The 23,728-nt window shown below is 45.3% G+C and overlaps 1 protein-coding gene and 1 non-coding gene across 2 annotated transcripts in view; one reads left to right on the top strand and one right to left on the bottom strand.

The window, feature by feature from the left end:
* The window catches only part of CRACDL (CRACD like), a 158,371-nt gene extending 144,594 nt beyond the window's left edge, over positions 1–13,777 (top strand). Inside the window, exon 10 of the mRNA XM_055241197.2 lies at positions 13,641–13,777. Coding sequence (XP_055097172.1) covers positions 13,641–13,690 — 50 coding nt within the window. The 3' untranslated portion in view covers positions 13,691–13,777. The remainder of the gene's footprint in view (positions 1–13,640) is intronic.
* LOC129463393 (U4 spliceosomal RNA) lies at positions 8,572–8,710 on the bottom strand. The gene has a single exon (XR_008651162.1). It is a non-coding gene; the product is annotated as a U4 spliceosomal RNA (small nuclear RNA).
* Positions 13,778–23,728: the final 9,951 nt, after the last annotated feature.

Raw genomic sequence — 23,728 nt, forward strand, 5'->3', positions numbered from 1 at the left:
GGTTGCAGTGAGCTAAGATCACACCACTGCACTCCAGCCTGGGCAACAGAATGAGACTCCATCTCAAAAATAATAAAGTAAAGTTAGCACCAAATCCAACATGCAGGTGGATTTGATATGGTTGGTGTGAGAAGGAAAGGGTGGAGGTAGAGATGACACCTAGATTTTTGGTTGGAGCTTCTAGGTGAGTTGTGGTAACACAGAAATGGGTGTGGAGGGTGAGATTCACAGAAAGGAGTTCAGTTTGGACATCTTAAATCTGAGATTCCCATTAGACATCTAAGTGGAAATATCAAGTTATACAATTGCAGGTCATCAGCATTTGGATAGGATGGGAATTCAGGGGTCTAGACAAGGGAGAACAGGGTGGGAGGATTGGTCCTAGGACACTCCTGTACTAGGGATCTAGAGTTGTCGAAAGGGTCTGTGAAGGAAAAGGGAAAGCAAGAGCGAGGCAAGAAAAAGTTCTGGAAAGAAGAGGGAAGAATCAGCTGTGTCAAGAGGGAACTGCTGAGAGTGGGATCTGCTGAGAGTGGGATCCGCTGAGAGTGGGATCCGCTGAGAGTGGGACCCGCTGAGAGTGGGACCTGCTGAGTGGGACCCGCTGAGAGTGGGACCTGCTGAGTGGGACCCGCTGAGAGTGGGACCTGCTGAGTGGGACCCGCTGAGAGTGGGACCTGCTGAGTGGGACCCACTGAGATTTGGACCTGCTGAGAGTGGGATCCGCTGAGAGTGGGACCCGCTGAGAGTGGCATCTGCTGAGAGTGGTATCAGCTGAGAGTGGGATCTGCTGCTTAGAGTGGGATCTGCTGAGAGTGGGATCTCCTGAAAGATCCAACCAGATGAGAACAAGAGCAGCCATTGGCTTGGGAACACAAAAGCCATAGGTGGCTTGACAAGGGCCCTTTCTGTGGAAAAGTGGGGGTGGAGGCATAGGTAGAGTAGGTCAAAGCTGGCCAGCCTGTAGCTACATCAGCTATAACCAACTTCCAAGAAATTTTACTCATACATGAATAGGAGCAGAAGAAATGGCAGTAGCTGGGGGCAAGAGAAGGTATTCCTATTTATTTGATACAAGAGCAGGTTTACGTGTGGATAGGAATAGACTTGTAGGAGAGAAGGGAAAATTGCTGAAGCAGGTCTTCTGAAGCACGCCTCGCCGTCCAGAGATTCAGACAAGGATGAAGCACCCACACCTGCAGGCTGCTTTTGTTGTTCCTGGAAATAGGAGCCCCATGTTTTGATCCAGCCGATAAGAGGGAGCCACTGTAATGATGACATGGTCATGTGCTTGCCCTGGCTAAATGTGGACACTGGCCACATTTTCCTTACCATGGTTTTCCTTACCATGGCTTGAGTGTTAGTGCTGAGCTTTGGTATTCAGGGAGAAGGGTGTGTGACATTATTTGGGTGTACAGCGCTCTGACAGCCCATATATATGATTGATACCCCAGGAGTTTCCTTTCCCCTGAAGAGCAAGGTAAAATCAACTTGGATGCCAGCAGATTCTATGCTTGGGAAATCCAAAGCTTTCCCCCTGGTTCCTGGGTCTTCTGTTTCTACTGTCTCCTTTGCATTTGGGACTTGTGCATTCTTGGAAGTTTTGCTCTCTTTCCCCAGAACTTAGCCCCTTCAGCAGTCTGCAGAAGAACTGCATGCGTATCTGCATTCTGTGTCTTGGTCAAACCTGTTAAATAATTGGGACTAGGGTCACAAGGAGGGGACGCATCCTGAGGGACATGGCCCTCCCTAGCTTCCTAGTCCCACAGCTTCACCTGCCTAGCAGGACAAATTTCCCTTGTTTGTCTTAGGCACATCAGGCCTGCCTTGGGCTCTCCCTTATACATCACTCCAAGCAGCTTAACAGAGAATGTCTTCAGAACAAATGGAGTCATCCCACTGAGGAGAATGTGATGAGTAAAATGTTCTCCACCTCATTCAAGGCTATGCTTTGATGAGTGCTTAAAACCACCAGCAACAGGATCTGTGGTTCTTGTGATTCCATCCATCCTGAGTTGCCATGCTCCTCAAAAAAAAATCCATCTTATAGGACTGACAATGCAAACGGCCCTGAAGAGAGTCCTCCTCCATACTCCAACCAGGTTTGGATAAGCCTGTCCCTGAGACCGTCACCATTTCTGACTCGGGTGAGGCTGCCCATCTGAGGACAACCCAGGCTTCTTTGTGCACACTTCGGAGGGGATGCTCATCTATTTCATAGGCAGAGAGTCATTGAGAAGAAGAAAAAACAGGGAGCAAATAGAGGTACCCCTGACATTTTAAGAAAAATGCAGCCAGTGAGGTGGGCTCTAGATTAGCATCACTGTTAAATGGAAAACTGAGGAAGGAAAAAATTCAAAGACAGCAATTATTATATTAGATTCGAGGGGAAAAGACAGGAAAATATTTCTATAGAAGATTTGAAATAGAAATATTTTAGTCATTTCAAAGTATGTCCACAAACGCTGTGGCAGTCCTCTCTTCAATGCGTGGAGCCTAATTCCCCTTCCCTTGAGTGTGGGACAGACAGAGTGCTCACTTCTAACTGCAGAACAGTTAGCAGATGGGAAGATATGGGCTGTCTGAAGCTAGGCCATGAAAGACACAGCTGCATTTGCCTTGCACGTTCTTGGACCATTCACTCTGAAGGAAGTCAGTCCCTGTATCTTGAGGACACTCAGGCAGCCCGTGGAGATGCCCACAAGGCTTGATGGCCAGCAAGTTGGTGCTGGTGGCTGAGGCCTCCCAACAGCCAAGTGGATGAACCGCCTTGGAATGGGCCCCGCCAGTCCTTGTCAAGCCTTCAGAGGCCTGCAACCCAGCTGACACACTGACAGCAGCCTCACGAGAAACCTCAGATCAGACTGCCCGGCAGGGCTGCTCCCAAACCTTGACCCACTGAAACTGCAGATATTATTAAGTCAGCATGATTGGGGATAATTTGTTACACAGCAATAGGTTTTTCATATTATTTTTCTGGATCTTAAAGTGAAAAATCCTTGTTTTAAAGTTAACATTTTAGCTGGGGTTAAGAATATAAGCATAAGCACAGTATGAGAAAATGTTATTTAACACCTGCCAAACGGCAGGCTGTCTCAGGCTGTGCAGCAGAGATATCTGGAGGCATACTTCAAACACCTGTGGTCTCCTCGCATGGTTTGGAGTTGTTCTGGAAGCAGATGCCTAGTTGGGAACTGCATCGCCAGCCTCAGCCCCCTTCCACCCAACACACACATCTGCCTAGGCCTATAATCAAGTCCTGGCTCGTGGAATGTAGGCAGAAGTGATACGCACCCCCCAATACAAATCCTTAACTTCTAGAGAGGGTTCATGTGAGGACAACCAGGATGGCAGGCGAGAAAGTCTCCTGTGGGTGAGACTTCACAGAAGGGAGAGGCTTAGCTCAGAGAGACCCAGGGGAGGGAGGAGAGGTTTCAACAGCATCTGTTGAAAGGAAAGAGGAAGAGAAAATGGACTCATTCTGTATAACGCCACAGGGAACAAACCAGGACCATAAATGAATGTTTGAGAGGACAAAGACATGTTTTAACTATGAGAGCTGTTCAGTGCAGGACAGGATGTCCGGTCAGGAGTGAGCTCTCTGGCACCTGAGGGGGCAGGCTGCCGGAGGACCTCACCCCTCCAGGATGCTATATGGATCCTCACCCTCAGAGGAAGTCTGAACTAAGCGGCCTCCCCAGCCTGGGGCCACTCTGCATCTAGAACTACAACAGGTACTATCTAAGGCAGGGGCATTTTATATAGTGCTCTTCTTAACTATTTATTACCAAGAAGTAATCATTCAGAAAGTCCTCCGAGTAGGCTTTTATGTAGAATGTCATTGTCCAGAATGCTTTGACAGCTTTTTATTACCAGAAGGCAGCCATGCAGAACCAGCCAGTCAGAAGACGGCCCTCTGAGTCCCGTACACATCTGCTTCCCCAACCCCACCTCTGAGCCCTTCAGTTGGTTCTGTTGAACTCCTGTGTGGAAGGAAATATTTATCCCTTGATCGATGGAAATAATCTGTAGTGAATAGGTGTTTTTGGATCAAATAGCAGAAATAATGCAGGCTGAACACATGTGTGTTGGATGACATTTGCTTTCTATGCATTGTCTAGCTTCCTTCCTGCCTTCTCTATTGGGAAATTATCCTTATTCGCATGGAAACAAAAGAGAGGTGTGTGTGATGTCCAGAAGGTGACTAGAAACAGCAGCGGCCGGGCTGGTGGTTAGGGTGTGCCCCAGGAGTCCAGCCTCTCCAGAGAGCACCCTGAAGGTGTGCAGGCAGGCCAGAGGCCTCCAGACCTGCAGGCCTTGTAGCCCAAGTGGCCCTCCCTGCCAAATGCCCAGTTTGACAGCTGCTGTTCCACTTGCAGAAAAACTGAAACTCAATATTGAGCTCACTATCCAGTAAGAACAAGTTGCTCCTGAAAGATTTCCCATGGGAATAAGAATTCTGCTGTCAAACTTAGGATAATGCAAAATTGCATTATCTTTCTACTCAATCTTTCAGGAGCAGAAGCCTTTATATTTAGATTCTCCATCCCTCCCAAGGAGGGGGCGGAGGGATTGTTTTCATCACCACTTACCCCTGCCGCCCCACTTACCATCTCATCTGTAAGGATCAGGTGCTTCCGCCAGTGCGGCTGCCCAGGCTCCCACGAGGCAGAGCAGGAGGCAGTGGTTGGACGCCCACCATAATGCTGGGTGTAGGGCAGCCCACCAGAGCCTCTGCCTCAGATTGCCCTGTCCTCTCAGAGCACTCTCCACCAGTGGTGCTGAAATGAGGAGTTTACAAAGGATATAGGGCTGGGCACTAAACTCACAGTGGCCAAGATCAGAGCCAGCTTTCCTGGCACTGTCTAGAGACAGATACGTCTTGGATCAATGGGGACCCTGAATGTGACTGCAGGGGACCTGGGTCCCAGCAGCTGCTGCCTTTACAGGCAACAGTTCCGTGCATCCACTGACACCTCTGCACTGGCCATAGCAGGGTTTCAGAGCTCTCTTCTCTCTATGATCTCGTCCCATGGGATGCTGGGCTTCAGAGCTATACTATAGGCTAAATTGGGTGCCTCAAAATTCATATGTGGAAGTGTTAAACCTAATGCCTCATAATCGGCTGTATTTGGAGACAGGGTCTTTAAAGAGATAATCAAAGTAAAATGAAGTCACTAGTGTGGGCCCTAATCCAGTATGACTGGTGTACTAAGAAGAAAAGGAGATTAAGACACAGACACACACTGAAGGAAGACCATATGAAGACAGAGGTGGCCGTCTACAAGCCAAGGAAAGGCCTCAGAAAAAACGAACCCTGCTGACACCTTAATTTTTGACTTTCAGTCTCTAGAATTACGAAAAAAGTAATTTCTCTTGTTTAAGCTGCCCAGTCTGGGATACTGTGTTATGGCAGTCCTGATTAACATACAAGTCTAGTGTGGTCTACATTTAGGATTGTGGTTGCCTCTCTGGGTCTAGGCTAGGAGAGGTAACCTCTTGGGCCCCACCAACTCTGAGCTTTTGTGGTCAGCCACAAATAAGGCCAGCTTATTTTTGATACTTGTGGCAGACAGCTTTTTATTAAGAAAAAGAGTCTGGGTGTGGTGGCTCATGCCTGTAATCCCAGCACTTTGGGAGGCTGAGGCGGGTGGATCACGAAGTCAGGAGTTCCAGTCCAGCCTGGCTAACATGGTGAAACCTCGTCTCTACCAAAAATACAAAAATTAGCCAGCATGGTGGTGTGTGCCTATAATCCCAGCTACTCCAGAGGCTGAGGCATGAGAATCGCTTGAACCTAGGAGGTAGAGATTGCAGTAAGCTGAGATCGCGCCACTGTACTCCAGCCTGGGTGACAGGGCGAGACTGTCTCCAAAAACAAAAAAGAAAGAAAGAAAGAAAAAGAATCACCTTCCATTTTTAGTTCTCTTCGCTCTCCCTAGTTTCCAATACCTTCAGTCTCTGTGCCCCTCACTCCTTCTCAGGACATTGCTTTGATTCAGTCTGGAGAAGGCTGCAGTCTTCATTTGCGAGGCACTCACCAGCCCTGGCAATGCCGTCTTTTACTTTACACCCAGTCAGCATGGTGGTGCACCTGGTACGCAGTAGGTGTCTAGCTAATGTCTACTGAATGGATTAATAAAGAAGGTAATCAGCTACGTGAATGTTTCCATGCAGGGTTTCTTAGTGGGAGTGGAAGGGCAGCAGAGATGGAAAGAAGGAGACAGGTAAAAGAAAAGAGGAACTTTGTTTGAAACTATCCAAACCTGCTCTTCTTGGCTACATATCAGATCACAACTACCTGTTATATGGAATATTGCCTTTACATGGGCATTTTGTAGCCCAAAATATGGCAAATGTTCTTGGCTAATTAATGTTCCATGTACACTTGAGAAATGCTGTTGTTGGATGAAAAGTCCTACAAATGTTAATTAGACCAAATTGGTTGATCATGTTGTTTGGGTCATTTATATCCTTACTGATTTTTTGCCTACTTATTCATCATTTACTGAAAGAGGAGTGTTGAACTCTCAAACTGTAATTGTGGATTTCTCTATTTCTCCTTTCAAATCTATTAGTTTTTGTCTTGGGTATTTTGAAGCCTCTGTGGTTAGGTGCAAACATGTAGAGAACTGTTATGTCTTCTTGGACAATTGACACCTTTATTACTATATAATGCCTCTATTCCTGATTATCTTCCTTGTTTTAAGTTTACTTTAAAATTAATACAGCTACTCCAGTTTTCTTTTGGCTGGTGTTTGCATGGTGTACATTTCTCCATCTATTTCCCTTTTTTAAATTTTTAATTGTAAAGATGAGATTTTGCCATGTTGGCCAGGCTGGTCTCAAACTCCTGCCTTCAAGTGATCTGCCCACCTTGGCATCCCAAAGTGCTGGGATTACAGGCATGAGCCACCATGCCCAGCCTCCATCCATGTACTTTTAATGTATGTATGTCTTATCTTTAAAGTGGGTTTATTGTAGACAGCATAAAGTTGAGGCACGCTTTTTTATTCAGTCATAGTCTTTTAATTGGCATGTTTAGACCATTCATATTTTAAATGGTTATTGATATGGTCAGATTTAAATTTACCATGTTACTAGCTGTTTTCTATTTGTTCTATTTGTTGTTTGCTGTTTTTTTCTCTTTTACAACCTTCTCTGTGTTTATTTTTCTATTATTTTATTTTATTTTGAGAGTGTCTCACTCTGCAATTCAATCTGGAGTGCAGTAGCTCAATCACAGCTCACTGCAGTCTTGACCTCCTAGGCTCAAGCTATCCTCCCACCTCAGTCTCCCAAACTACAGGCATGTGCCGTCATGGCTGGCTAATTTTTTTTTCATAGGTAGAGTCTTCCTATGTTGCCCAGACTGGAAGTATTTTTTATGATTCAATTTTATCTCTTCTATTAATATATCAATATTGAATATCCCCTCTATTAAAGTATTCTTATGACTCAATTTTATCTCATTTATACTTTACAAACAGTTTTAGTGGTTGCTCTAGCATTTAAAATATACATTTTAAAATAATTTGAGTATACCTTCAAATAACATTATGCAATTCCACAATTATTGTAAGGATTTTATAAAAATATATTTCCAATTCTTCCTTCCCATTTTTTGTGCTTTGTTTGCCATACATTTCACTTTTCCATATGTTATAAACACATTCTATTGTTACTATGTTTGCTTTTAACAGTTATCTTTTAGAGGAAATATAAATAAAGAAAAAATGTTTTGCTTTGCTTTTATTTATTTTATTTTGATGCTTTTTTGACCTTTATCATATTCCTTCTCCCTAAAGATCTACCTTTATTATTTATTTATTTATTGAGACACAGTCTCACTTTGTCGCCCAGGCTGGAGTGCAGTGACGCGATCTCTGCTGACTCCAAGCTCTGCCTCCTGGGTTCACACCATTCTCCTGCCTCACCCTCCCAAGTAGCTGGGACTACAGGCACCCACCACCATGCCCAGCTAATTTTTTTTTTTGTATTTTTAGTAGAGACAGGGTTTCACCACGTTAGCCAGGATGGTCTCAATCTCCTGACATTGTGATCCACCCATCTTGGCCTCCCAAAGTGCTGGGATTACTGGTGTCAGCCACCGCACCCAGCCTAAAGGTCTACCTTTAATATTTATGGTAGAGTAGGTTTACTGGCAATGAATTTTCTCAATCTCTGTCTGCCTGAGAAGGTTTTAACTTCTCATATCTTTTTAAGGTCTATTCTAAGTAGGTATAGAATTTTGGATTGCCAGACTTTTTTTTTTTTTTTTTCATTTAGTACTTCAAAGATGTTAATCCATTGTGTTCTGGCTTGCATGGTTTCTGACAGAAGTCTGTTGTAATTCTTATCCTTGTTCCTCAATAGATAGCATGTTTATTTTCTCTGATCGCCTTCAAGAGTTTCTCTTTGTCTTTGATTTACAGCAATTTACATATGATATGTGTAGGTATGTTTGTTTCTTTCTTTTTGGTATTTATTCTGCTGGTGTGCTCTGGTATTCTTAGGTCTTTGATTCTGTGTCTCTAAGTTTTTTCTTTTTTTTAACTATAAAGTTCAGTGTCTGTACAGACTGTCAAAAATTGCCAATGCTGACTATATTTCAAGTCATCATGGTGGAATATTGGGAAAAGTTTTCAATTAGCAATAACTACACCTCAGATAAACCTCATTGGCTATGATACTGCCACTGCATATGGCTCTGTCACTAATTTTTAAAAGTTCTCAGCCATTATTTTTCTCAGATATGTTTTCTACCTAATTTTCTCTTTCTTCTTCTTCTGGAATTCCAATTATGCTTATGTTAGACTGTCTGATATTTCTGATATTGTCCTACAGTTCTTGGATTATCTGTACTGTCTTGAGATTTTTTTTGCTTTTTTCCTCTTTGCATTTTATTTTGGGCAATATCTTTAAGTTTACTTATTCTTTACTCAGCTCTACAAATTATACTGATGGGCCCATCAAAAGCACATCTCATCTCCATTACTGTGTTTTGTTTCTAGTATTTCCATTTGATTCTTTATAATGGTTTCCATTTCTCTGCTGAAATTACCTATCTGGTCTTGCATGCTGTCTACCTTTTCCTTTAGGTCCTTTAACATGTGAATCATAATTAATGTCTGATAGCTCCAACATCTGTGTCATGTGTGAGTCTGGTCCCAATGGTTGCTTCATCTCTTCAGAGTGTGCTTTTCATGGTTTTTTATATGCCACATTTTTGTTGTTGTTATTGTGAGCTGGAAATATTAAATAGAACAATATGGTGAATATTCCAGTTCCAGGATCAAATGCACGTGACTAGAGACAATTTAGGAATAAAAAGAAGTTATGTGGAAGTTTTATAACCTAGAGTTCAAGTCTACAGTGGTTTGGAAATAGGCTTTGAAAAGTGGGCAGTTTAGACTTTCCCCCCACTTTAACTTTTTTAAATCAGGATAAAGCATACATATGGGTGTTTTTTTTTTTTAAATCATAGTCTATAGCAGAGGTCAGCAAATTTTTTCTTAAAAGGCCAAATGACAAATATTTCAGGCTATGTGGTCTCTGTCACAACTACTCAACTCTGCCATTATCAACACAAAGTCATCCATACACTCATACATCCACATATTTATACAAATGAGTATGACTGTGTTCCAATAAAACTTTATTTACAAAAGAGGCAGCCAGCCTGTGGGCTATAGTTAACTGATTCCTGAGCTATAGAATAATATTAAATGAGCAAAGCCTTGCTCTCCGTGAAGGAGTCCTGCTCTCCAGGATAACCACATTTAACTATTTTCTGTATTCTTTGGGTGGATGCACACATAATTCTACGTAATATAGGCTTATAACTCTATTTATTGATATATTAATCTATTGATACTCCCTCACCCAACCATGAAACATGAGAAAATTTCCTCCCAGCACTTCGGGAGCCCGAGGCAGGTAGATCACTTGAGGTCAGGAGTTTGAGATCAGCCTGGCCAACATGGTGAAACTCCATCTCCAGTAAAAATACAAAAATTAGCTGGGCATGGTGGCAGGTGCCTGTAATTCCCAGAGACTTGGGAGGCTGAGGCAGGAGAATCACTTGAACCTGGGAGGTGGGGGTTGCAGTGAGCCAAGATTATGCCACAATATGCCAGCCTAGGCAACAGAGCAAGACTCCATCTCAAAAAATAAAAAACTAAAAATTAAAACACTTTTTTAAAAAAATATAATTTCCTGTCTTACATTACCTGTTTTTTCTGTGGTAAGCAGGTAAACCCACCCCCAGAGGCCAACGGAGCTGAGAGGTAGAAGAAAGAGACTAACAAATCCAGTTTCTCAGAAAGAAACATTTAGGCTGGGCATGGTGGCTCATGCCTGTAATTCCAGCACTTTGGGGGGACCAAGGCAGATATATCCCTTGAGCCCAGGAGTTTGAGACCAGCCTGGGCAACATAGTGAGACTCTATCTCCACCAAAAATACAAAAATTAGCTGGGCATGGTGATGCACGCCTGTAGTCCCAGCTACTTGGGAGACAGATGTGGATCACTTGAGCCTGGAAAGTGGAGGCTGCAGTGAGCCATGATCATGCCATTGCACTCCAGCCTGAACAACAGAGTCATATCCTGTCTCAAAAAAAAAAAAAAAAAAAAAATCACTGTTGCCCAGGCTGGAGTGCAGTGGCATGATTTCACCTCACTGCAGCCTCTGCCTCCTGGGTTCAAGTGATTCTCCTGCCTCAGCCTCCCAAGTAGCTGGGATTACAGGTGTGCATCACCATGCCTGACTAATTTTTGTATTTTTAGTAGAGACAGGGTTTCACCATGTGGGCCAGGCTGGTCTTGAACTCCTGACCTCAGGTGACACTCACCTGCCTTGCCCTCCCAAAGTGCTGGGATTACAGGCATGAGCCACCACACCTAGCCAAGAAAGAAAGAAACATTTAATAGGAACTAACAAACAGAAGCAATATCTCTGGTGGCTGAGAGATGGTTGATTCCTGTACTTGCCCTCCAGAAAGTAGTCTTTATATAGCAAGCTGCTTTTGGTAAAACATGTACAGTTGGTCACGTCTCAGACCCTTCTGCAAAATGTGTGACCACTGGGGAAGTTAGATAAGCATCTTTATAAGGGGTTATCTATGCTACAGGAATTGTTTCTTGGCCTGACTGCGGGAACACCTTGGTATTCAGGAGTCAAACATCGATCCTGATGGTGATTTCACTTCAGGTGGCATTACTCTTGCCTTGCAACAGGCTGTTTTCTTACACTCTTTCCTCCGCAACCCTCCAAGACTTGTCTTTTATCAACATATATTAATAGTTTTTCCCATTGGTTTGTTTCCCTTTATAACTTTGCTGTTTCTTTTTCCATTAACAGGAGACCGTTCCTCTTGAGCCTCTCCTTGGCAACATGAGGATCTTGCTATTCCTTCCTCACCCTACCCTTCACCCCATCTTTGCCCGACTGCTATTAATGCTACTGTTACTTTCACAGCACCCATATTATAATGTTTGCATTCTGTTTTGTAAATTAACTAGGTCTTTGGTGCTCTGCCAGAAGTTGATTCTAAAAATTGCAAACCAAGAAACAATATTTACATTATTTTAATTATATAAATATTAGTCATTGCAGAACTAAGTAGTGTGATTGGAGAAATAAATATAATTCACTGGTACTAAATCAGTTCCAAGCATCAAAGTCACACAGATTCTTTTTTCTTATACTCCAGTAAATACTCAAAATCATGTCACATTTCAATTTTCAGTCTAACCAATAATCTTCAAGAACTCTTGTTCTCTGCACCTTTGCTGGGTCAACCTACTGTTGTTTCTTGGAAGCAATGCGCTGACATGGTGCTCTGAGACGTCCACATCTTGAATCCTCTCTCCTTTCCCTGGGAACCAACCTTGGGTTGTTTATCTTGGTTCTTCTCTTTGAAGCTGTTAGTTTTCCTAAAGGTTATCTTGAGGAAAGCTTCAGTTCTTCATATTCTAGTTCTTCATATTGAAAAGAACATCATTGATCCATTAGGCCGAACTGTTTTCTCCTTTCTCCCTGTGTATTGGTATGATTGATATTTTAACAGCCTGGAAAGCTAAGAGTGACGTCAACAACCTCAGCTGCACTGAGAGTGAGGTGAATCATTCCAGGAGAGTTCTGAGCCCAAACACACACTGGCTTGACTGGTCCTGGGCTTGGTGTTCCCAACAAAGGCTCTTAGAACTCTCTTTAAGCCTCAGTCAGTATTTGGTGATCCAGTGGGTGTTTTCCAAGCCAGGCTGTCAGCTTGAAGAGTTCTCCCTTGGGGCAAAGTCCTTTTAGCATCTCAATTTAGGTAATGAGTTCCCTTTAAAATGCTGAAAGGACCTGATGCGGTGGCTCACACCTGTAATCCCAGCACTTTGGGAGGATGAGGCGGGCAGATCACTTGAGGCCAGGAGTTTGAGACCAGCCTGCCCAACATGGTGAACCGCTGTCTCCACTAAAAATGCAAAAATTATCTGGGCGTGGTGGTGTGCACCTGTAACTCCCAGCTCCTTGGGAGGCTAAGGCAGGAGAATCACTTGAAGCCTGGAGGTGGAGGTTGCAGTGAGCCAAGATCACACCACTGTATTCCAGCCTGGGCAACAAAGCGAGACTCAGATAAGTAAATAAATAAATAAAATGCTGAACAGGTTAATCCCTTGACCTTCTAAAATGGGGAAAGCTGGGTTCCAGGGGCTGAGCACAATGCACAGAAATAAACGACGTGAGTCATTGGTTCCAGGAACTCAATATTCTCAGCGAGGGGCCCTCCAGAGCAGCAAGTGCCAGTGGAAGCATCTCTAAATTAATTGGATCTCTTTGTAAATCCAAAGGACAAATTAAATAAATGAATTGTCTGAGGCCAATTGATTTGTAGTTCACATTTCCTCTGCAAAGGCTTGACTACAGATTTATTCATGCATTTCTGAAGCCACATGATTTAGTGCTGAGGCCTTCTTGGGCCTTTGATAACTGCCATGATTATTAAGGTCTTGGAAGGTATAAAATGTGTTTTTCCACGATATTTACTTATGTCCTCTGTACAAAATGCATAAATATGTTACCAAGAATGTTACTAAAAACAGAAAAGAAAGGGCATGTTGTTCTTTTATTTCCCCTCTAAGGCACTGCTTAAATATCATCTACAAATTGTTAATTGTTCAGCTTGCACTTTTATGACAGGGTTGGGCCTGGGGAATGAAAAGCAGCTCCCAGTGCTGAGGCAGGAACACACCTGGCTGGCAACTTTGTTTTCACAATGCCAAAGAGTGTAGGCTTCATTCCTTTATTCTGTAATAGGGTACAATGGGCATTGTCTAACTTTAATTTCAGCTACTTAAAGGAAAAAAAGCTACCATGACACTTGTGATAGTTAATTTCATGTTTCAACTTGACTAGGTCACTGGTTGCCCAGAGAGCTGGTTAAACATTATTTCTGTATTTGTCTGTATGGGTGTTTCTGGAAGAGATTATCATTTGGATTAGTGGGCTGAGTAAAGCAGATTGCCATCAGTAATACAGGTGGGCATTGCCCAATCTATTGAAGACCCAAACAGAATAAAAGTGGAGCAGGAGGGAGGATTTGCCATCTCTCTGTCTGATGCTTGCCATCTTCCCCCTGCTTTTCAGGCCTTCAGACTCAATCTGCACCATTGGCCCTCCAGCTCTTAGGCCTCTGAACTAACCACCAGCTTTCCTGAGTCTCCAGCTTGCAGACAGCAGATTGTGGGACTTCTCAGCCTCCATACTCACGTAAACCAATACCGTATAATAAATCTCATCATATGCAGTCTTGCATTGCTTAACAATGAGGATACATTCTGAAACACACATCGTTAGGCAATTAAGTCATTGTGTGGACATCATAGAACGCACTTAAACAAGCCTATAGGGTCTATGGTGTAGCCTGTTGCTCCTAGGCTACAAACCTATACAGCATGATACTGTACTGAATACTCTAGGCAATGTAACACAATGGTAAGTATTTGTGTATCTAAACATAGAAAAGGCACAGTAAGGCTGGGCGCAGTGGCTCATGCCTGTAATCCCAGCACTTGAGGTTGGGAGCTTGAGATCAGCCTGGCCAAAATGGGGAAACCTCATCTCTTCTAAAAATACAAAAATTAGCTGGATGTGGTGGTGCACTCCTGTAGTCCCAGATACTCAGGAGGCTGAGACAAAAGAATCTCTTGAACCCAGGAGCCAGGAGGCAGAGGTTGCAGTGAGCCGAGATCACCCCACTGCACTCCAACCTGGGGAACAGAGAGAAAGACTCTATCTCAAAAAAAAAAGAGAGAGAGAGAAAAGGCACAATAAAAATACTGTTGTATATGTGGCCTGTCATTCACCAAAACATTGTTATATGGTACATAATTGTATATCTATATGATATTGGCTCTGTTTCTCTGAGAACCTAGACTAATATACCACCTAATGGTGATCTCTAATGTTGCAAGGACAATAACTATCTTATCTATCCTCACACATTTTATTGTGAAGTGACATTGTGTGTTGTCCAGACTGAGAATTTACCAGCTATAATTTCCCCCCACTTCAGAAACAGATTGGCAAATCATGATCAACAAAAAGTGTGTTCACTGAGAGAAGTCACCCACTGTTTTTTTGTTGTTGTTGTTGTTGTTGTTTTTATTATTATTATACTTTAAGTTTTAGGGTACATGTGCACAATGTGCAGGTTTGTTACATATGTATCCATGTGCCATGTTGGTGTGCTGCACCCATTAACTCGTCATTTAGCATTAGGTATATCTCCTAATGCTGTCCCTCCCCCCTCCCCCCACCCCACAACAGTCGCCGGAGTGTGATGTTCCCCTTCCTGTGTCCGTGTGTTTTCATTGTTCAATTCACACCTATGAGTGAGAACATGCGGTGTTTGTTTTTTGTCCTTGCGATCGTTTACTGAGAATGGTGGTTTCCAGTTTCATCCACGTCCCTACAAAGGACATGAACTCATCATTTTTTATGGCTGCATAGTATTCCATGGTGTATATGTGCCACATTTTCTTAATCCAGTCTATCGTTGTTGGACATTTGGGTTGGTTCCAAGTCTTTGCTATTGTGAATAGTGCCGCAATAAACATATGTGTGCATGTGTCTTTATAGCAGCATGATTTATAGTCCTTTGGGTATATACCCAGTAATGGGATGGCTGGGTCAAATGGTATTTCTAGTTCGAGATCCCTGAGGAATCGCCACACTGACTTCCACAGTGGTTGGACTAGTTTACAGTCCCACCAACAGTGTCAAAGTGTTCCTATTTCTCCACATCCTTTCCAGCACCTGTTGTTTCCTGACTTTTTAATGATGGCCATTCTAACTGGTGTGAGATGGTATCTCATTGTGGTTTTGATTTGCATTTCTCTGATGGCCAGTGATGATGAGCATTTTTTCATGTGTTTTTTGGCTGCATAAATGTCTTCTTTTGAGAAGTGTCTGTTCATGTCCTTCACCCACTTTTTGATGGGGTTGTTTGTTTTTTTCTTGTAAATTTGTTTGAGTTCATTGTAGATTCTGGATATTAGCCCTTTGTCAGATGAGTAGGTTGCGAAAATTTTCTCCCATTTTATAGGCTGCCTGTTCACTCTGATGGTAGTTTCTTTTGCTGTGCAGAAGCTCTTTAGTTTAATTAGATCCCATTTGTCAATTTTGGCTTTTGTTGCCATTGCTTTTGGTGTTTTAGATATGAAGTCCTTGCCCATGCCTATGTACTGAATGGTATTGCCTAGGTTTTCTTCTAGGGTTTTCATGGTTTTAGGTCTAACATTTAAGTCTTTAATCCATCTTGAATTAATTTTTGTGTAGGGTGTAAGGAAGGGATCCAGTTTCAGCTTTCTACATATGGCTAGCCAGTTTTCCCAGCACCATTTATTAAATAGGGAATCCTTTTCCCATTGCTTGTTTTTGTCAGGTTTGTCAAAGATCAGATAGTTGTAGATATGCGGCATTATTTCTGAGGGCTCTGTTCTGTTCCATTGATCTATGTCTCTGTTGTGGTACCAGTACCATGCTGTTTTGGTTACTGTAGCCTTGTAGTATAGTTTGAAGTCAGGTAGCGTGATGCCTCCAGCTTTGTTCTTTTGGCTTAGGATTGACTTGGCGATGCGGGCTCTTTTTTGGTTCCATATGAACTTTACCCACTGTTCACACACAGGAGTGAGACTCTGGGGGCAGGAGGGCATCCAGGAGAAATGTACAATGACTTTTTCTTTAAACACAGAAGCTGGAACAAGGCTCTGGGTTTAATTTGACTTGGAATTACCTCTGTGGTTCTCAGCCAGCTCTGAGGAAGGTAAGAACCCACCCTTGCCTGTTCAAGGCTGGCTTCAAGCTCAGGAGGAAGGCTAGGGGGTGAGAATTAGGAATCCCCCCACAAAACACACACACACACATGCATGCACACACAAACACGCATGTCCAAAGCTGACTGTTATTCTCTGGGATTGTATTTCAAGGCCTCTGAAGTCACCAAAGTCTCTAAAACACAGGTGGTCATGGGGCTTTTCATGATAAACTTTTAGAATCTTCTACCCTCATTAAAATCAAACCACAGTTCTGCAGGGCTTCTCCGAGAGCCACCCCGATGGGACCCAAGTCCATGATGGCTTCCTCCATTACCAGTGAGCAGCCTACAGGGACCCCAGGTGTGACCTGGGGTGGGGCCAGAGGGCAGGCCAGGCACTCTCGGCCTCCCGAGAGACCTTTCTCATGCCTAGGGTACTCCGCAGGCACCTTGATGCCTAGTGAGTGAGGAATCCAGCTTAGCAAAGAACAGGCACAGACATTTCCTGCTTGACCGGAATCGTTAATACTCAGTTCCAGGAACCTGACAAGTTCTGCTCTGCTTGGCACCTAGCACGGTCCCAGATGGTAAATCTTCCCTGTCACCACCGTTGTAACTCCCCAGAGGGGTCCTGGAATTGCTCCAGGAGGCCTTGTGCCAACTGCTAAGTCCCAATGTCCCCTTCTTGTCGTCTCACCAGAGCAGTTCATGGTCCAAGACCCTCGATGCTTCCATGAAGAGGCAGATCAGCACGTTGTTGCATGTAACCAAACCATACATGAGTGCACAATATAAAAATGATGATAGATTTGAGCTCAGTGGGTGAGAGGCAGTAGCTGTGTGTTTACTCAAGGTGGGTTTGGAAAAGCCACATGGCATGGTCAGGCTTTTGAGACCTGTTTGAAATGTGGCCGGAAAAGGGAAGGCTGACGTGGGAGGAAGAAATGGGCATGTGTCCCTGGCATCCGCTGCAAGTCCTCCTGCCTCGCTGAGAACACAGTGCACAGCATCCAGGAGAGACTGGCCGTGTCCTTCAGTTACCTCCAACACCAACGACAGTTGGACTTGAATTCCCTGGGGCCGGCTCACAAGCCTCAGAGAGCTCACAGCATAACGTCTTCTTCTGACACATGCTCACTCAACACCCACCATGAACCAGGCACTGGGTAAGCACTGAGGAAACACGGGGAGAGTGACAAGGATGTCCCCACCCCCAGTGGGCTCTCAGCTCACTGGGCAGAGGAGTTGGGCAAGTCCTGGGGCAGAGACAGAACGGCCCTTCCATGCAGGGCACATGGCGGTCACCGCCGCCAGAGGATCTGCTGGAGTAAGCAGGAGAAGCCCTGCTGTGGTCTGGATGTTGATGTCCCCACAAATTCCTATGTTGAAACCTAACCCCCGTGTGCTGATGTTAGGAGGTGGGGCCTTTGAGAGCTGGTTAGGTCATGAGGGTGGGGCCCTGATGAGTGGGATAGGTTCCTGTAAGAAGAGGCCCCAGGGAGCCCCCTGGCCCCTTTCACCATGGGAGGGCACAGACAAAAGTCACCATCTATGAGCCAGAAATTGGGCCCTCACCAGACACTAAATCTGCCCCTTAATCATGAACTTCCCAACCTCCAGAACTGTGAAAAATAAGTGTGTTGTTTATAGGCCACGCAGTCTATGGTATTTCGGTATTGCAGCCCGAACCACCCAAGGCAGGTATGGCATCCACCATCTTGCAAGAAGTGGATGAAGGGGAGGGGCAAGGAAGGGTGGAGGAGGGGAGCCAGCACTGAGACCCAAACCAAGAGCAAGGGGGAGCTGAGGGGCAGGAGCATTGTGGGAGACCATGCTTAGGCATTTAGAATTTATTCTAAAATCCATGAAAACTTGCTGAAAATTTTTGTTTTCTTCTATGTGACATCACTATCATCTGTATGCTAACAACTCCCACCTTTACTTCCTCCCAGACCTCTGTTCTGAAAGCCATGTGCCTCCCTTGGTCTCTGGAAGTCCAGTAGGCACCTGTACACCTAGACACCTCCCGTGCACACAAATCTGCTCTTCCTATGACAGTCCCTGTGACATTGTCATATCATAAGAGATATATTTGATTCTCCACCCTGGTTCTGGCACGAGAACTCTAAAAGCCTTGGGATTTCCTAAGAGATAAGGGTGAGAGGAACGTCTTTTGTTATTCAAGATGAGCCCCTTCTAACCATACCTGAGTTTATAGTGAGCTCCTAGAGAGCCTCAGGTGGGAGTGATTGCCACAGGAACCAACCTTGTGACTACAGGGTTAGCACTTTCAGCTCCCCCGTCTCCCCTCCAAGGAGATGAGAAGGACTGGAGGTTGAGGTACATACCAATGCCCAGTGTTTTAATCTACCATGCCTAAGGGATGTGACCTCCACAAAACTCTTCAGGGACAGGGCTGGAGAGCTTCCCGGCTGGTGAGCACAGGGAGGTGCTGGGATTGTGGTGCATCCAGAGAGAGCCTGGACGCTCCGCAGCAGTCACCCCAGTGCCTTGCCCAGGGCAGTCTTTTCATCTGCTGTCCCTGAGTTACATCCTAATCATAAACCAGTAAGTGTAAGTAAAATGTTTTCCTGAGTTCTGTGAGCTGTTCTAAACCTGAGGAGGAGTTTGTGGGAACCACTGGTTTATAGTCCACTGGTCAGATGTCTGGGAGGCCTAGGCCTTGCAACTGGCCTCTGAAGTGGGGTCAGCCTTGCAAGACAGAGCTCTTAACCTGTAGGACCTGAGGCTGATGGATAGTGTCAAAACCGAATTGAATCGAAGGACACCCAGTTGGTGTTGGGAGAGCTGGAGAACTGGTTAGTGTGAGGTAAAAACCCACACACTTGGTATCAGAAGTTAGAACAGAAATGGCTCAAAGTCCCCGTGTCAGTGAATGGTCTGTCTCTGCCTGGATGCCTGTGCCAGGCACCTGGGAATCACCACCCACCCTCCACATTCGGTATGTGCCCTTGTCTGTGGGTTCCCCCGCTCCAAGCCACCATGAATGTATCCAGGTCTGTGCACCTCTGCTTTCGCCAGCCTGGCCCCAGCCCGGCCTCCCTGAGCCACTGCAGCAGTCTCCCAGAGGCTCAAAAGCGGTGCTTAAGACTTGCATTTGAGAAAGATGGGTTTTGGATAAATGTGGAGGATGGGCTGGGGGCCAGTGAGAAGGGGACAAGGGATAGTTTCAGTGACCCATTCCTTCATGTGTTCACTGAAGCCATGATGCACCGTGAGCGCCTGCTGTGGGCCAAAGCCTGGGAGAGGGCTGGGCTGGGGATAGAGAATGGAGTGTCACCCACAGAAAGAAGAGGATCATGGGGCAGGGAGATGGCTGAAGTTGCCCAGAGAGAGTTCAAAGGGAACCAGGGCTGAGGCCAGAAACCCTGAGAGATGGATCAAAGAGAGGAATTGAGGAAGGACAGAGAGCAGGAGCATACGGACAGAGGAGAGGCAGAAGCCGGGCTCTGCAGGGCTGTGGCAGCTGGAGGAGTAGGTGGTCCTAGAGTCCCACACCCCTGGGGATCCAGGAAGGTAAGAGGGAAGTCAGCAACAAGGAGGTGGAAGAGGTTCCTTGGCATGTGGGGCAGAAGCCAGACTGTGGTGATTGAGAACTGTGTGGGGGTGGAAAAGTGGCTGCAAGGCATGACCACAGGCAGGAGAGCCGATTGTGAAATCTGCAGGAATTTTCTGAGCCAGGGGCCAAACACAGCCAGTGTTAAAAATTAAATGATGAAAACTCACAGTTAAATACGTTACATTAGAAACAAAGCAATAAATACTGAAAACTCATCTCTTCCTAGTTTGCTACCTTCTACCAATAGCTATTCCCCTGAGATAATGTCCATCCATTGTGTCCCTATGGCGAGAATGCTATATAATCACTCACGTCTATGCATCTCTTCCAACTCTGCGTGTAATGTTATCTCATTGGTGGCTTGAAATTGGCTGTGATGGGAGTATTTACACCACAGAAACCAGCAAACTCCTCAAATCAGACCTTTTTATTCCCAGAGAGTCAGTTGTGAAACGTTTACCAGCACCACTGGAGGAGTGAGATCAGAGCACTTTCAGAAAGAGAACAGTGGCACGTTAGCAAATGGAAGGGAGAAAAAGACAGCAGCAAACGTGGACAGGTTTGTGGGCTTTGTGGCAGGGAAGTGAGCGCGTTGCCTCTGATGGCTTTCATTTCTCTCAGTTACGCTGAGGTGAGGTCAACTGCTCTGTGTGTGGGAGCCAGAGAAGAAAGCAGCACAGAACAGATGCAAACCAAGGAGGCTGGATGATAAGAGCAGAGCCATCAGGACCTGAGCCCCTCGGGGGTATGAAACAGGAGTCGCGGGAGCAAATTAGTAGGTGCACTGCATGGAGGGACGGAAGGGGCAGGGAGGAGCATCTGAATGTAAGATTTCAGAGAAGCTCATTTTGTCAGCATTTCAGAACTTCCTGTGTGCAGCATGGCTCTAAAGCTGGTGGATGAAGGGGGGTGAACAAGACAACATCTTCACTTCCTGCATGCTGATGGCGGAAGTGAGACATCAGCGAAGAAACATCACAATCACCAAATTATGATGAAAACCATGGAGGAAACAAAGGACACTGTGACACCAAGGAAGGAAGGGAGGTTACCTTTCATAGTGGCTGTAAATAGAACTGAAGGCTGAAAAAGAGCTGTTAAAATGGCTTGTTTGTTTGAAGATAAATGAGAGCGTATAATAAAAGGTAATTCTCCCTCCCATCCCCATGCCAGCTTCCATGTTTCTCTCCCCAGAAGCAGCCATGGTTCATCACATCCATTTCCAGAGGTATCCTAGGAGCAAGCTGTTTGAGGAACCGGGGCAAGAGGAGCATGTGCAAAGGCCCTGGGGTGGAAAGGGCCTGCTGTGCTCTGAGCTGCAGCAGAGCTTCTCAAGCCTTAATTTGCATTTGAATCATCCAGGGATCTTGCTGAAATCCTGATTCCTGATTCAGTAGGTCTGGAGAAGGCTTGAGATTTCTAACGAGCTCCAGGTAATGGTGAGGTGCCTGATCCAGATCTCACTTAGAGTATTAAATAAAGTCCTAGGGGATCGTTAGAGATCAATCCAGCCAGAAATGTCACAGGAGAGGGAAGAACAGGTCAAGACAGGGCTGCACAGATAGGTGGGGTGGCTCAGTCAGGGTCTATGTGCAGTAAGAAGCTTGGATATTTTTCTAAGTGCGACAAGAACTCACTGAAAAGCTTTGTGCAGACTGGGGTTGGGAGTGGCGTTACGTGATCTACTTATTCTTTCTAAATCACTCTAACTGCTGGTTGGGCAGGCAAAGTGACAGTGGGAGATCCACTGGGAGGCTACTGCACAAATATCAGCTAGAGGTGACAGTGACAGGACCCATGTGATGACCGGGAAGATGGACAGAAGTGGGCAGACCCCAGGGGTATTTTTTTTTTTTTTTTTGAGACTGAGTCTCACTCTGTTACCCAGGCTGGAGTGCGGTGGCTCGATCTTGGCTCACTGCAAGCTCTGCCTCCTGGGTTCACATCATTCTCCTGCTTCAGCCTCCCCAGTAGCTGGGACTACAGGCGCCACCACACCCGGCTAATTTTTTTTTTTTTTTTTTTTGTATTTTTAGTAGAGACGGGGTTTCCCCATGTTAGCCAGGATGGTCTCGATCTCCTGACCTCATGATCTGCCCACCTCGGTCTCCCAGAGTGCTGGGATGACAGGCATGAGCCACCGTGCCCGGCCCCCAGGGGTATTTTTAAGATAGAACCAAAAGAACTCATGGATGGGTTGGATACGGGGAGTGAGGGAAAAGGAAGCATCAAGGATGCCTCTTGGGGTTGTGTCTTGAGCAAGTGAGCAGCCTGGGCCAGCATTTACTGAGGCGGAGGGAGGAGCAGGGAGATTGAGAAGCCTGCACGTCACCAAGCAGAGATGTCAAGGAGACTGGGGAGGCAGGGGGGAGTGGGCATGTGTGAGGCGCGGCGGGATGTGTGAGGCTGGGGCTCCGAGGAAGGTCTTGGCGTGGAATGTAAGTTGGGAGTTGTCAGTAGAGGCATTTTCCAAGGCTATGAGAATGGCCTATAGAGAAGAGCAGGAGCTCCAGGATGAACCCTAATGGGCATGATCCCTAGGGATTGGGTAGAAGAACAAGCGACCAGAGGGGCGCGGAGGGAGGCTGCAGGCAGCTTTGCCAGCAGGATTTGCAATGAGGAGATTTTATCAGGGCTAACTCAAAGGGTTTGCATTTCACCTTTTGCCCTCTCTTGCATTTATGGCGTCATTTGAAAAGAGAAGAGACGGGAAGGAGGGGGAGTCAGGAACGCAGGCAAAGCGCATCTGGCCGGTTCTGGTGAGACCAGCCCGACAACTGTCAAGTCATCACTGCTTAATAACACCTGCTGGAAGGACAAAGGAAAGAGCTGCTGGCACCAAGTCACATGTCCACACAAACCACAGAGCAGGCCGTAGATGCCAGCCCCTTCCCCTTCCCACCCTGTGCCTGTTCTTCATGTTAATCTATTACTCTAATCATTTATTCATTGTGTAGCAAATGATCATTTTCCTATCATTTGTTTATTACTATTTTTACTTTCATTATCACATTAGATTTTCACACATGGGAGCATATGGGGGACATATTTGTTTATTAGTTTATAACCTAAAATGAATATTTTATACAGGAACATTTTAAACAGAGGCAGAAAAACCCTTAACCCAATTTTATCTTATGCTAAAATTTCATTATCACCAATTCTCAGGCCTCCAAGCACTGTGCAAACAATCCTTGAGGAATGGGTGTTATCAATTATTAATAACTAGTAAATTAGCATGGAGTTTGATTTTCCCTTAAGTATGTTTCGTAACTGCAGAGCAGAGAAAGAGCCTCTGCTCCCTCCTGGGTCTTCTGTTCAAACAAACCTGAACCCAGCCCAGGCACCCAGGCATCTTGGAGTGGCCAGCAGTGAGCCCATGGCTGTGCCTCTGCCCTGCAGGGCACCCCGGGCCTGGACATCCTCCGGGGTGGAGGGATGAACCCTTCTCCTGGGGAATTTCTGGCAGGTGCATGTGATCTTGATATTCTCTGCAAGTGGCAGAAGGAGCTTGTCCCCCTCACCATCTGTTATGGGCTGAATTCTGTCCCTCCAAGATTCAAATGTTGAAACCCTAACCTCCAGACATCCAGAATGTGACTGCATTTGGAAATAGGGCCTTTAAAGGTGACTAAATTAAAATGGACTGGTCCTTACTTCAATATGACTGCTGTCCTTACAGGAAAAAATGTGGACACAGACACACACAGAGGGATGATCACATGGAGACGCAGGGAGAGGATAGCAGCTACAGGCCAGGGCGAGAGGCCTCAGAGGAAACCAGCCCTGCTGACTCTTTGAACTCGGACTTCTAGCCTCCAGAACTGTGAGAAAATA

This window comes from Symphalangus syndactylus, chromosome 14 (genome assembly GCF_028878055.3).
Source record: "Symphalangus syndactylus isolate Jambi chromosome 14, NHGRI_mSymSyn1-v2.1_pri, whole genome shotgun sequence".
NCBI classification, from domain to species: Eukaryota; Metazoa; Chordata; class Mammalia; order Primates; family Hylobatidae; genus Symphalangus; species Symphalangus syndactylus.